The 13,497-nt window shown below is 31.8% G+C and overlaps 1 protein-coding gene across 9 annotated transcripts in view; it reads left to right on the forward strand.

Moving 5' to 3' along the window:
* The window catches only part of Fer (FER tyrosine kinase), a 459,302-nt gene that overhangs the window by 212,054 nt on the left and 233,751 nt on the right, over window positions 1-13,497 (forward strand). For 8 of the 9 annotated variants that reach the window (XR_007350572.1, XM_048811559.1, XM_048811563.1 and 5 more), the window contains one exon: window positions 11,123-11,245. Coding sequence is in view for 8 of the 9 variants with exons in the window: in XM_048811559.1 (XP_048667516.1) it covers window positions 11,123-11,245 (123 nt within the window). In the remaining variant the exon portion in view is untranslated. Of the gene's footprint in view, window positions 1-9,303; window positions 9,412-11,122; window positions 11,246-13,497 lie in introns of those variants that run through there. The other variant, XM_048811567.1, reaches the window with a different exon arrangement.

Here is a 13,497-nt window from a genome sequence, read left to right on the forward strand (position 1 = left end):
CCCATAAAAATAAATAGATATTGTGTCCAACTACAGCTAAAGAAATATAAAAAAAAAGAAAAAAGAAAATGAATACCATTCAGATGGATAAATGAAACAAGTCTATTGAAGTATGTAGTGTAGTTGTGAAACTGTTTGTTAACTTTGCATAATATTCAAACCTCAACTGGATAATCATGCTTGCCCTATTTCATGTGTCCAGCCTAATTTTTAAGAAACCATACTATTTTAAAGATTATTATTCTTTATTTCCTTGGAAAATTGTTTGAACTGTATGTGCCTTTAAGGTTATGGATGTAGATAACCTACTCTATTACAATTTGTGACCATATTGGTAATATAGAAAGAAAGATCATAGGTAAAGCCAGTATAAACTAATTAACTACAATTTATTTTCTATTTTCTAAACTCTAAAAGTTATAATTTTTGAAATAAATCATACATTGAATGTGAAATATTTCTCTTATTACCACTTCTAGTTTGAAATGTAGCTATACAAATTTAAATTAATATTTTTAGAAACAAAAAGGAAAGGGAAAACTTACAAAATATAACCTATTTTAATATTTTCCTTTAAATATAAAACATTATTATAAGTTCACATTGGAATATTTTACTTGATTTCTTTCTGTTTGTAAAATTTTGCAAGTATCTCTATTACAGATGTGAAAACCTGTATTTCCTTCAATTCCTCAGGTTTTCTACACTTAATTCTATTCTAGTGAGCTCTCACTATGTAATATTGAACTCTTCAGGCAGTTAAAAACCAGAATTTAAGGTAATATAGACAGTTTTGGTGGAGTTTTCAGGCCTTTTTCATTTTGTGCAGATGTATCTTCCATAAGCTAAAATTCTATTATTTCTTTCCTCATATACCTGTTGCCCAGAAGAAGATCAATAAATGTAGGTATTTTAACAGAAATTTAATAAGTGTCTATTAGATCCTAGTGAAGGAATTCATAATGTATTGTTAGATTTTAAAAGCTGTACATAAATGAGGTGACAGATGTCTTAAGGGAGGAAGATGTGAAATAAATGGGATTTTAGACAAGAGAAAAAGTAACAAATAGTGAAATAATGAAAAGAACATTGAAGTTGGAGTCATATGAGAGTTGACAGTCCAAGCTCTAAACTTCACATCATTTGTGGTTTAGGAAGTAATAACAGTAATATCTTGTAGCATTTTTTGTGAGAATTATATCAGTAAATATATACTTTGCAAGATGTTAAATGCTATGTAACAATAGGAATTTTTATTATTGTTTGATGACTTTTAGAAACTATACAAATATACTTTGTAAGAAATATCAATGTAATTGAAAAAGTTCATTTGAAGTTTTTTTTTTTTTAATTTTGGTTCCTATGGGATTTAATGGTAAAATTTAAATATTGATAAAAGTGTTGTTTCAGAATTCATGTATTTTCAGATTCAAGACATTCTCTGACTCACAAACAACAGTGTTTATATAGCAATTCCACTATTAATTAGTGTCTAGAGTGGCATTTACTCTAGAGCTTTATTTTGTCATGGCTATTACTGTTACAGTTTTTACATGGCATGAAACTATTTGCATCCTGTGAAAATTATAATTGATGAAGATGGACTCAGATACTTTTAATATTTGTATTTTACTACTCTAATTGGAAATATATGTTTTAGCTAATTCTAGCAAGAGGTATATTATTTTCCTGACACTACCGATATTAATTTTGCAAAACCTGATATTTTAAGCACATTGAAGAATTTCTGGCCAGGCACCATGGCTCATGCCTATAATCTCAGTGGCTTGGGAGGCTGAGGCAGAAGGATTGAGATTTCAAAGCCAGCCTCAGCAAAAATGAGGGGCAAGCAACTCAGTGAGACCAGGTATCTAAATAAAATACAAAATAGGGTTGGTATGTGGCTCAGTCAGTGGTGGAGTGCCCCTGAGTTCAATTACTGGTATCCCCCAAAACAAAGCAAAAAAAGAATTTCTGAGTTTCTGTGTATTTTTAGTATTATTTGTAAACCTATTGCATAGTTACTAGCCTCTCTACTATTGTGCTTAATGTAAAAAAAAATGTTCATAGTTTGTATCTAAAGTTGCATTTTTTGTGATAAGGATTGATAGATGTTTATAGAGATTCAAAAACTTTTATTCCATTTTAAAAGTAAATATATAATCAAATCTTTGCCTTTACCTAAGAAAGCAAAAATATATGTGATAAACAATACTTTAAAAAGAACTTAGGAAAGTACCAATTCATATTTCTCTAATTAATTTATCCCACACTCATTTCCTAAAGACCCAGTTTTGCAAAGTACCATGTTGTGACACTTAAGGAAGTGAGACTGAAAAATGTATGCCTTTAGGGGCTGGGGGTATGGCTCGGTGGTAGAGCGCTTGCCTAGCACACATGAGGCACTGTGTTTGATCCTCAGCACCACATAAAAATGAAATAAAGGTATTGTGTCCACCTACAGCTAAAAAATAAATATTTAAAAAATGTATGCCTTTATTCTCAGTGAGTTTAAAACATAGCAGGTGAGGCAGTAGTATAATTTGTGAATAATTACAACAACAAAAAGCAAAAATATAACTTTAGGGTTGACTGATTGAGCCATTAAATCTAGATTCATATATAGTGAAGAATTAAAAATATCAACATAATGCATATCTTGAAATAAGAATATTTAGAAGGGGATCCTCCATTTCATGGCTTTGTTTATTTATTCATTAATTCAGGAAATACTTTGTGAGTATCATGTAAGGCCCAAGGATATGGGCCAGTAAACAAAAGCAACACAAAAGGAAAGGTGACAATTATTATGTGAAATTAGGAAGCTAATTAAATATGTAAAAGAAACATTAATAGATCTTAAAGGAGAGAGAGACTGCAAAATTAATATCTGTAATAGTAGTTGGGGGATTCAACACCCCACTTTTATCAAAGGCAGATTATCCTGACAATATCAACAAATAAACATAGGATTTAAATCACACTAGACCAAATGGATCTTAGAGACATTTACAGAACATTCCCTCTAATAGCTACAGAATATGCATTTTCTTAGGTGCACGTGAAAACTTCTCCAGAACAGATCATATGTTAGGCCATGAAACAAGTCATATTAAATCTAATAATAAATTTTTTATAATTCAGTTAGCTTTATTTACAACAATAAATTGAAATTAGAAATCAACCACAGAAAATCTCTGGAAATAGTATGAATCTTTGAAAATTAAAGGACATGCTCCTGAACAAGCAATAGGTCATTGAATAAATTAAAAGAAAAATTTTAAAGTTTCTTCACTTGAAAATGGAAACCGAGCATGTTAAAACTTACGTGAAAAGCAATTCTAGGAGGGTAGTTCATAGCAGCAAATGCCTATATCAAAAAAGTAGAAAGATCGGAAGTGAAAATCTGATAATACATCTTAAAGAAACAGAAAAACATGAACAAAATTAGCACTATATTTCACTGGATAATTGTTACAGATTTCAGCCATTTTTTCCCCAAAACATTGCAGTGTAAACATTATGTAAAACTTATTTTTTTTTTAAATTGTGCTGGTATTACTTAAAAATTATTTATTACTAAACTGTCTTTGGTGCTTGACTAGGATACACAGAATACTCATGAATATACCTTTAAATTGAGTAGTTCAAATCAATGTACATCATTTCTTTGTGATAGGTAATGGACATTTTTCTGGTCTGAAAAAGAAGTTAACACAATAGTTGTTATTGATTTGTACATTGTAGTCAAAATATGACACTTGAGAAGAATTACTGTCGTGTTGCAAAATATGGCCTCATAATGTTTAATCTTGTGCCAGAGAATTCTGTGCCTCTGTCATTAGTTTCATTATATAATATGCCATTCCTAAGAGCCACTCACCTGGGTGTTCTAAACAAACCACACAAGTTGGTTTTGGGAAAGATACAATACACAAATGTTGAGAATTCCAGGCTCCTGGCTCACAGTGTGGGAGAAGACAGACGCCCTTCCAAATGACAATCATGAATACATTGCTGCTCAGTTACCTTTTAAGTGACCTGGTAAACAATTATACCACATGACAATTACATGATGAAAGGTTATGAACCAATTTTTGGACTAAAAAACAGAATGTGACAATTAGAGAATGGTAGTGATTATGTGGTGAAATACAGTAAAAGGAAAAATCATACAGTTCAGAGGAGAAATAAATGAAAGGAAATGAACAGTTGCTTTTTTGAAAAGATAAGCCAAATTGACATTTAATTAAACTACTAAGAAAGGAGTTGAATAAATAGAATCAGAGATAAAAATAAAAACATTACCATTGATAGCACAGAAATACAAAGGATTATTAGAAACTATTATAAATGACTATACAACAATAAATTGGAAACTGTAGAAGAAATGGATACATTCCTGGATATGTACAAACTACCAAAACTGATTGTGAAGACAGAAAATGTGAACAGAAGGAATAATAAGGAATGAGGTTGAGTCAGTAATAAGTAATTACTTTCATTAAAGTTGACTATGAATAAAATTATTAAATAAAATAATTTTATTAATATAATAATAATTTAAACAAAATGATTATTTTAATTACTTTTTTCTTTTTTTCTGTGCAAGAAAAGCCTGATGGCTTCACTACAGAATTCTGCCAAACATTTAAATTTTGGCAACTTTTCTCCGACTATTTAAACAAATTGAAAAGTAAGGAATTCTTTGAAACTCATTCTTTTCTGTCATCATTACCCTGATGATACCTGAGAAGGGCACACAATAGAAAGAAAACAATAGGCCAGTATCCCTGATAAACATTAAAATGTGAAAATCCTTAACAAAATACTGAATATTGAATCCTGAATTCAACAATATATTAAAAGAAAATCATTCACCATCAAATGGGGTTCATCCCTGGAATGCAAGACTAGTTCAACATACACAGAACAATTAATGTGATACACCTAAGACACTAACAGAATCAAATTTTTAAAAAAACCTCCATGTGATCATTTCAATAGGTGTATAAAAAGCATGTAATCAATTTGAACATTCCTTTGTGATAAAATCTCTCAAAAGATTAGAAATGTTAAGAATGTACCTCAACAGAATGAAGGCCATATGTGACAAACCCACAACTAGTGTCATACTGAATTGGGAAAATTGAAAGCTTTTCCTTTAAGATCTAGAACAAGACAAGGGTACCCATTTTCACTACTATTTTATTCAACATAGTATTGGAAGTCCTAGCGAGAACAGTTAGGCAAGAGAAAGAAATAAAAGACATCCAAATTGGAAAGGGTAAAATCAGATTGTCCCTATTTGCAGATTACATGATCTTGTATAGAAGACCCTAAAGACTCTACTAGAAAATAAAAAATAAATAAATAAAAATTAAAAAGCAGGCTAAAATAGCTACAAAATATCTTAAAAGAACTTTTTTTTTTTTTAAAGAATCCTATTAGTACTGGTCAGCTTTGGTCAAGGTGCCCTAGAGTGGTCTTGGCAATGGGGACTTGAAAATCTGATGTCATCCTGCTGTCAGTCAGAAGTCAAGAGGTTGACTCAGATAAGACTCTGAAAACTTCTGTGGGATCCCGAATACAACTGAAGTAAAAAAGAGGCACAGTTTCCCTCTCTTTTCTGAGAAGAACCTTTCTCTCCCTTTAGACTATCCCCCTTTCCCTATTCATTCAATAAACTCATTCTTGTTACTCTGAGAAAAATAATAAACATAAAATAGAATAGAATAGAATAAAATAAAATAAAATAGCTACAACAAAATAAAATAAAGCACAAAACCCAAGAACAACCTAGGGACAGATTTAACCTAGAGGTAAAAGATGTATATAATGAAAACTCCAATACGTTGATTAAATAATTTGTGATTAACCTGGGCAACATAGAGAGACCCTGTCTCAAAAGAAAAAAAAAGTCTGGATTATTTCTATCATATTAATAAATCACTGTAGAAAAAATTTTAAAAAAACATGTCTATCTGTATGTAAATCCAACCTCAGTTCAACTGAGTTAGAAGAGATTTTCAGAGATCTGTTGAGATAAAATAACATTTGGAATTCTTATTGTATAAAGAAACAAGTCCTTAACAATTTTTAAAATATTATTTTAGTTTTAGATAGACAAAATATCTTTATTTTATTCATTTCTTCTTTTTTAAAATTAGTTTTAATCAGTTATGCATGACAGTAGAATGTACTATGATACATTATACATAAATGGAGTGTAATTTCTCATTTTATTAGTTGTACATGATATAGAATTGCACTGGTCGTGTAGTCATATTTGTATATAGGGTAATCATATTTGATTCATTCTACTATCCTTCCTACTCCTATATGTCTAATTCATCCTACTATCTTTTCTACCTTCAAATGCCCCTCCCTTCACTCTCCTCTACCCAATATAAAGTAACTCTATTCTTCCCTAGCTCCCCCACCATTATTGTGAGTTAGCATCTGCACATCAGAGAGAAAATTTGGTGCTTGTTTTTTGGAATTGGCTTCTTTTGCTTAGCATGGTATTCTCCAGCTCCATCCATTTACCAGCAAATGCCATAATTTCATTCTTTTATAAGGCTGAGTAATATTCATATGTATATATACCACATTTTCTTTATCCATTCATCTGTTGAAGGATACCTAGGTTAGTTCCATATTTTAGCTATTGTGAGTTGAGCTGCTATAAACATTCATTTGGCTGCATCACTGTAATATGCTGATTTTAAGTCCTTGGGGTATAAATCAAGGAGTAGGATGGCTTCTGAGGAATTTCCATCCAACTTTCCACAATGGTTGCACCAGTTTGTAATCCCACCATCAATATATCAATATATGAGTATACCTTTTCCCCTACAACCAACATTTATTGTTACTTATTATTCTTGATATCTGCCATTCTGACTGGGGTGAAATGAAATCTTAGAGTAGTTTTGATTTGCATTTTTCTAATTGCTAGAGATATTGAACATTTTTTCATATATTTGTTGATTGATTATATTTCTTCTTCTGTGAACTGTCTGTTTAGTTCCTTAGTCCATTTATTAATTGGGTTATTTGATTTTTTTGGTGTTTTTTGAGTTCTTTATATATCTTGGAGATTAATGCTCTAATCTGAGGTACATGTGGTAAATATTTTCTCATATTCTGTAGGCTTTCTCTTCACATCATTTTTTTCATTTGCTGAGAAGAAGTTTTTAGTTTGAATCCATCCATTTATTAATTCTTGATTTTATCTCTTGCACTTTAGGTGTCTTGTTAAGGAAGTAAGATCCTAAGCAAACATGGTGAAGATTTGGGCCTACTTTTTCTTCTATTAGTTACACGTTCTCCATTCTAGTGCCTACGTCTATCTATTTACTTTTTTGTGGTACTGAGACTGAAAGCTAGTGCTTCTTATGTGCTAGGCAAGTACTCTACCACTGAGCCACAACTCTAGCCTCAGTCCTTAACAATTTTAATGTATGTTTTATTCTTGATCTTTTAGGTACTTAGGTAAACTTTATAAACACACAGTCTTAGCATTTTTAGACCCATTACTGTATCTTCATCTTTAAGAAATTGCATTAATCAGTTTTGCACTGTTAAGATTTTCAGAACTTTACTGACATGAGCGTGATTGCTTTAAAAAAATTAAATTTAAAATTAGATATGTTCTTAAATTAAGAAAAGGAAATTAAAATCTCCACTATTTTATTCAGTAGTTTTCTAATTATAGAGCTACATTAGAATTTTATATCAGACATGAGAGCAGAGGCTGATTTGAAATTTCATTCTGTATGAACTTTATCTTATTATTTACCTTTCATCCAACACTGTACTTTGATGTCTTGAGTGTGAGTGTGTAAGTGTGTGAACTTCCCAGGATCCTTTTCTATGTTTTCTTATTTGTCTCTTTAACTTTACAGCCAGTGCATTTCATTTATCCACATAAGTTTATTAATACAAGCAATATGTGCCATGCACTATTCTGAACCATGGGGACACTATCCTGAACAAAATATGTGAATAAATTTATCACCTGATGAATCCACATTCTAGAGGGGGATATAGACAACAAACAGACAAATAAGTAAAATATATATGATGGTAGAGTTAAATGAGATGTATATAATGATGGTAATAAGTGATAATTAGGAAAAGGAGATGGAAAATTAAGTGGGAATAGGAAAGCAGGTATTGACTACTGTGTACAGTGGCCAGAGTAAACCTCACTGAAAAGGTTACATTTGATTAAAGACTGGAAAACAGTAAGGGAGCTATTACCCACATGGCTGTCAGAGGAATTAATTCAAGCAGTAGAGGAGAGAGCCTGAGGAAGGTGTAAATGTGGCAGTTGCAAAACAAAAAGGAAGTGAAAGTGACTGGAGGGAGGTTTATAAAGAGGGGAAATAGAAGAGGTAAGAAAGACATTAGGGAGGATTTATATAGGATCTGATAGGACATGGTAAATAAAGAATTGGCTTTTAATTTTATTCATTTTTGTTTTGCTAAGACTTTGGCTTTTATTCTGAGGGAAATGAAAATGTTGAGCAAAGCCCTGACTGCTGTGTTGAGTTGCCTAAGGTTGGAAGGGGAGAAATGGTATATTTGGGTTTAAATATTGGTGTGGTGGTTATTATTATTTCATTTCATATTATACTTCTATGACCTGATGCATATCTTTGTTTCTAAATTTCATATAAGAATGCCTTCCAGGGTAATCCAGTTATTCACTGATAAGAATTTTTTTTTTGAGAAAATGTAATTTATATTTGAATATGACTTGAAAGTTTTTTTCCCCCTATATATCCATATTTAGAATAGCTTTGTCATCTCTGAGAAGATCCAGAGATCATCTGTTTCACCAGTGAGTAATTTGAGACACTGAGAGCTCTTGCTCAGTGTAAAATGTATGAATATCTTCCATGTGAAATATTCTTAAGCATCAGAGCTGATATATCAAAGCTGGCCTGGCTACTTCGTACAAAAGTTCTTTAGGCAATTTATTAACAACTACTCTGAATTGACTATAACACAAACTGCCTTGAGTTTAAATATATATGTAGTTAAATAGTAAACTTTCCCCCCCATCTCCTTAATGTGTTTTTGTTCCTCAACTGATAAAACAGATATGTATGTACGTTTAGGTTTTATATAAATTAAATTCTGATGAGTTAAATCTTTATACCATGGAAAAAGAGCTTTGAGTTTTTAAACTTTAAGTGGAAAAACAGTTCCAGTACTGCAAATAGTATCAAATTTAGATAGTCTTCAATGTTCTTATCTCTGTCTTGTTTTTTTTTCCTTTTCTTTTGACAGGACTTTATCATTGAGCTATATCCCCAGCCAGCCTAAAAGTTCTCATTTTTTTTATCCTTTTTACCTGACACAACATAATTATACAGTATGATAACTAAATGTATGTGTACCACATGTAATGGTTAAATCAGGGTAATTGCATTTCTATCTACTTAAACATTTGTGGTTTTGGGGGGAGGCGAGCCTTCAAACTCTTCTCATTCTTTATAAAACATATATTAATATTTGTAAACTATAGTCACCTTAACATGCTATAGAGCATTATAATTTATTCTTTTTATATAATGTATTTTGATACTTGTTATCCAGCTTCTTTCTCTTCCCCTTCCCCATCCCCTTCCTAGCTTCTAGTGATCACTATACTGCTCTCTAATTCTATAAAATAGGAAGTTTTTATTTCTTAAAGTTTTCTTTAAATTGTACACACCCATGTCTGTATCTGCATTTATTTGCTACATATGTTCGCATGGACTTTTTGTGAATAGTCAGAAGATTTTATTACATTGTATCATAACTCTTCTTGAATTGAAAAATATGGCCAATATGACATTTTTAGTTGCTATATTTACTGCTATGAGTTCATCCATGTAATGGCTTACACACAAGTCAAAATTGTCTTAATAAGCTTTGGGAAAATGCTACTTACCCGGTGATCTGAAATAAAAATATGCTAAAATTTGAGCATGTTGGTATGTGAAGTTTTGTCACTGGTACATTATATTTCTTCCTTAAGAGTGCATGAGTCAAGTAGGTGGTGCATACCTATAATCCTAGTAACTCAGAGAAGCTAAAGTGGGAGGATCTCAAGTTCCAAATCAGCCTCAGCAACTTAGCAAGACCTAGTTCCTTTTTTTTTTTTTTAAAGAGAGTGAGAGAGAGAGAGAGAGAGAGAGAGAGAATTTTTTTAAATATTTATTTTTTAGTTATTGGCAGACACAACATCTTTGTTTGTATGTGGTGCTGAGGATTGAACCCGGGCCGCACACATGCCAGGCGAGCGCGCTACCGCTTGAGCCACATCCCCAGCCCAAGACCTAGTTTCAAAACAAAAAATAAAAAGGGTTAAGGATGTAACTCAGTGGCAGAGCATCCCTGAGTTCAATCCCAGTACAAAAAAGAAAAAGAAAGTGCATAAATGAGTGTTTTTGGTAATAAATACCATAGCATAGAAAAGCCAACTAATTACTATGTTGATAATAAATGATCAGGGATTCAAATATTTATGATTGCATTAGTTACACGTCTTGAAACTTTTGATATGATTTTTAATAATCCAAAATTTTATCAAATGGAATTATCTGTAGATATATGTTAACATATTTTTTATTCCTTAACTTGAAAGTATTGTAAGCTTTGTTTCCTTTGGTTATCATTTTGACAAAATGCATTTCAGGTCTGTTAGTTTTTTTTTTTTTTTTTTACTCTTAATATATATATTTTAGTTGTTGATGGACCTTTATTTTATTCATTTATTTATATGCATTGCTGAGACTCAAACTCAGTGCCTCATACTTGCTAGGCAAGTGCTCTACTACTGAGCCACAATACCAGCCCTTTCTTTTTACTCTTAATAAACTTGAATTGGGTTTACTCAGTAATAAAATTAATGTTTTCTGTCAAAAGGTTGATATTGGAGCTTTAGTTATCCATTTAAAATTTTTTACCATCTTAACTAGCTTAAGTAGATAATCCAGTAGTGTTAAGTGTATGCATGTTGTTGTGTTAAATGTCATTGTTAAATGGAACTGAATTTCTGATGAATGTAGTCTTTCTGAAACAATGTCTTCATATTTGTTTTACCTTATTGTTCTCTCTCCAGAATCTATATCGATTTGAGGGCACTGGGTTTACAAACATCCCTCAACTAATAGATCATCACTACACAACAAAACAAGTCATCACTAAGAAATCAGGTGTAGTTCTGCTGAATCCTATTCCTAAGGTAAGTGTGCTTATACACATAATGTTTGCTTTAAAAGAATGCTTGGTGAGTTAACATTTTCCCTGGTAAATAAAGTTCTTAGACCATGTGTCTGAAACTCAGAAACAAAAAAGTTTTGTGCATACCACTACCAGTATACCAACACAGTTGAAGTATAGGATTTCCTTAAATTTTTTTTGGGGGGGTCGGGGGTGGTGGGTATCAGGGATTGGACTCTGGAGTACTCAACCCACATCTCCCACCTTATTTTGAGTTGCTTAGTGCCTCGATTTTGCTTTTGGGTGAGACTGGCTTTGAACTCAGGATCCTCCTGTCTCAGCCTTCTGTGCCGCTGGGATTATAGGCATGCACCATTGTTCCTGGCTGAATTTCCTTAATTTTATAAGATGTTTGCTAGGATATAATATCTGAATTTCTCTCCCTTTGTTTTGCAGTTTTTCTTGAAAGACTTGAGGCTTTTCTTTAAGTTTTATACTTTGAAAGCTTCAGGTTATAAAATACTAAGTAATGTAGACTTGAGTGATATTCAGCAGTTAGGAGTAAATTAGAATTTTACCTTTAGATGTGAGGTTTCCAAGATACTGGAATTTTTAAAAGCTATGCTACAAATTCAGCAAATCATAATTTCCCTGTGTAGAGCCAGATAGGTAGGTGAGAGATTGCTTTAGGTCACTTTTATCTCTAAGATCTATCAAAGAACTCCTTACTTTCATGTGATATACACGAGATTGGTTAGGTAAGAAATGGGTGTGAGCAAGGTTTGTATTTTTAAAACAAAACCTGTGGGGACCAGAACAAGTGCACTGTGGAGCTGACTTAGCCTCTAAGCACCTTCAGTGTTCAGAAATTATGTTGGGACTGGTAACTTTTTTTCCTTTGGCAACTGTCTGATATGAAGAACAGCATAGAAATAGGAAAGTCTCAAAACTTGATGGATAATATTTATTGATTTTTATAGATTAAAGGATGGCTTTAATTTTGAAATACATTCCAGTCCTAAGAATGCTGTTACATAACACAGATTTAGGGACTTGAAAAAATAATTGTTACATTTTTCTGTTGTTAATCTAGAAAATAATGTCCATATTTAAACTTTATTATATTGCTAAGTCTTCACTGAGGGGCTGAGCTTTAATAGTTCTTTCATAGAAGATTTTGATAGTTGGTTGCTAAACATTCTAATTCTATAGTTTAAGGACTTGACATTCTTATTTTGTTAATATTTATTTTTATTTATTTATTTTTTTTAGCTGTAGTTGGACACAATACCTTTATTTATTTATTTTTATGTGGTGCTGAGGATTAAACCCAGGGCCTCACACGTGCTAGGTGAGCGCTCTACTGCTGAGCCACAACCCCAGCCTAGGACTTGACCTTTTTGTATAATTTTTTTAGAATTGCAAAGTTGTTTTATTCTTTGTTGATATTTCCCATTTAATTATAGAAAACCCCATAAAAATTCTCTAATCTGGAACAGGTTGTGACATTTTTTTCTAGAAAATGAAACTAGTTTGCTAGCATTTTTTTTTGTTTATGAATAAATACTGTTTTTCACAGAATTCCCATATCTTTTTATGTCAGAGTAATCTATTCTCATGGTTTCATTTATTATTTATAAATTAATAACTAGTAAATTTATATTTCTAATGCAGCATTAGCTTTCCCCAAACTCAAGAATTTCCCTAACTTTTACCTCAAACTCAGTTTAACATATTTAACTCTAAAAGTTGTTCTTCTTCATTTAGTAAGTGGTGCCACAAAATATCCCAGTTCTCAAAAATCATAAACTGATGGGTCATCTTTGACATCTTCACCACTGCTTCCCTCCCTAAGTGGTGGGAGTTTTATAGTGTTAATTGTACATTTGGAGTATGACCTCAATTTCATTAAATCCTAGTGTAAATCAAATTCGGTGCAAGAAGATACTTTTTACCCATGTAAGGTTAACAACATGTAGAACTGGGTTTTCGAGATATTGATATCCTATTTCACAAGCCAACCAAATATTTTCACTGTCTAAAGGTTTAGAAAAGTCTCAAGTTGAGGGACCAAAGCTATAATAGAGAGAAATAGCAATGCAGATCTGGGCATGGGTATGAATACATAATTTCAAGTGAAACAGTACCCCTCACTATATAAAATTTTCTGTGAAATTAACGCAGATAATGGATTAGATTTTCTGGACTATTACATGGTCAATTATTATCTTTTTCTCTAACCTCCAACACTGTGAAGTTGATTATCTCATCATT

The sequence above is a fragment of the Marmota marmota genome, unplaced genomic scaffold (genome assembly GCF_001458135.2).
Source record: "Marmota marmota marmota unplaced genomic scaffold, marMar, whole genome shotgun sequence".
Taxonomy (NCBI): domain Eukaryota; kingdom Metazoa; phylum Chordata; class Mammalia; order Rodentia; family Sciuridae; genus Marmota; species Marmota marmota.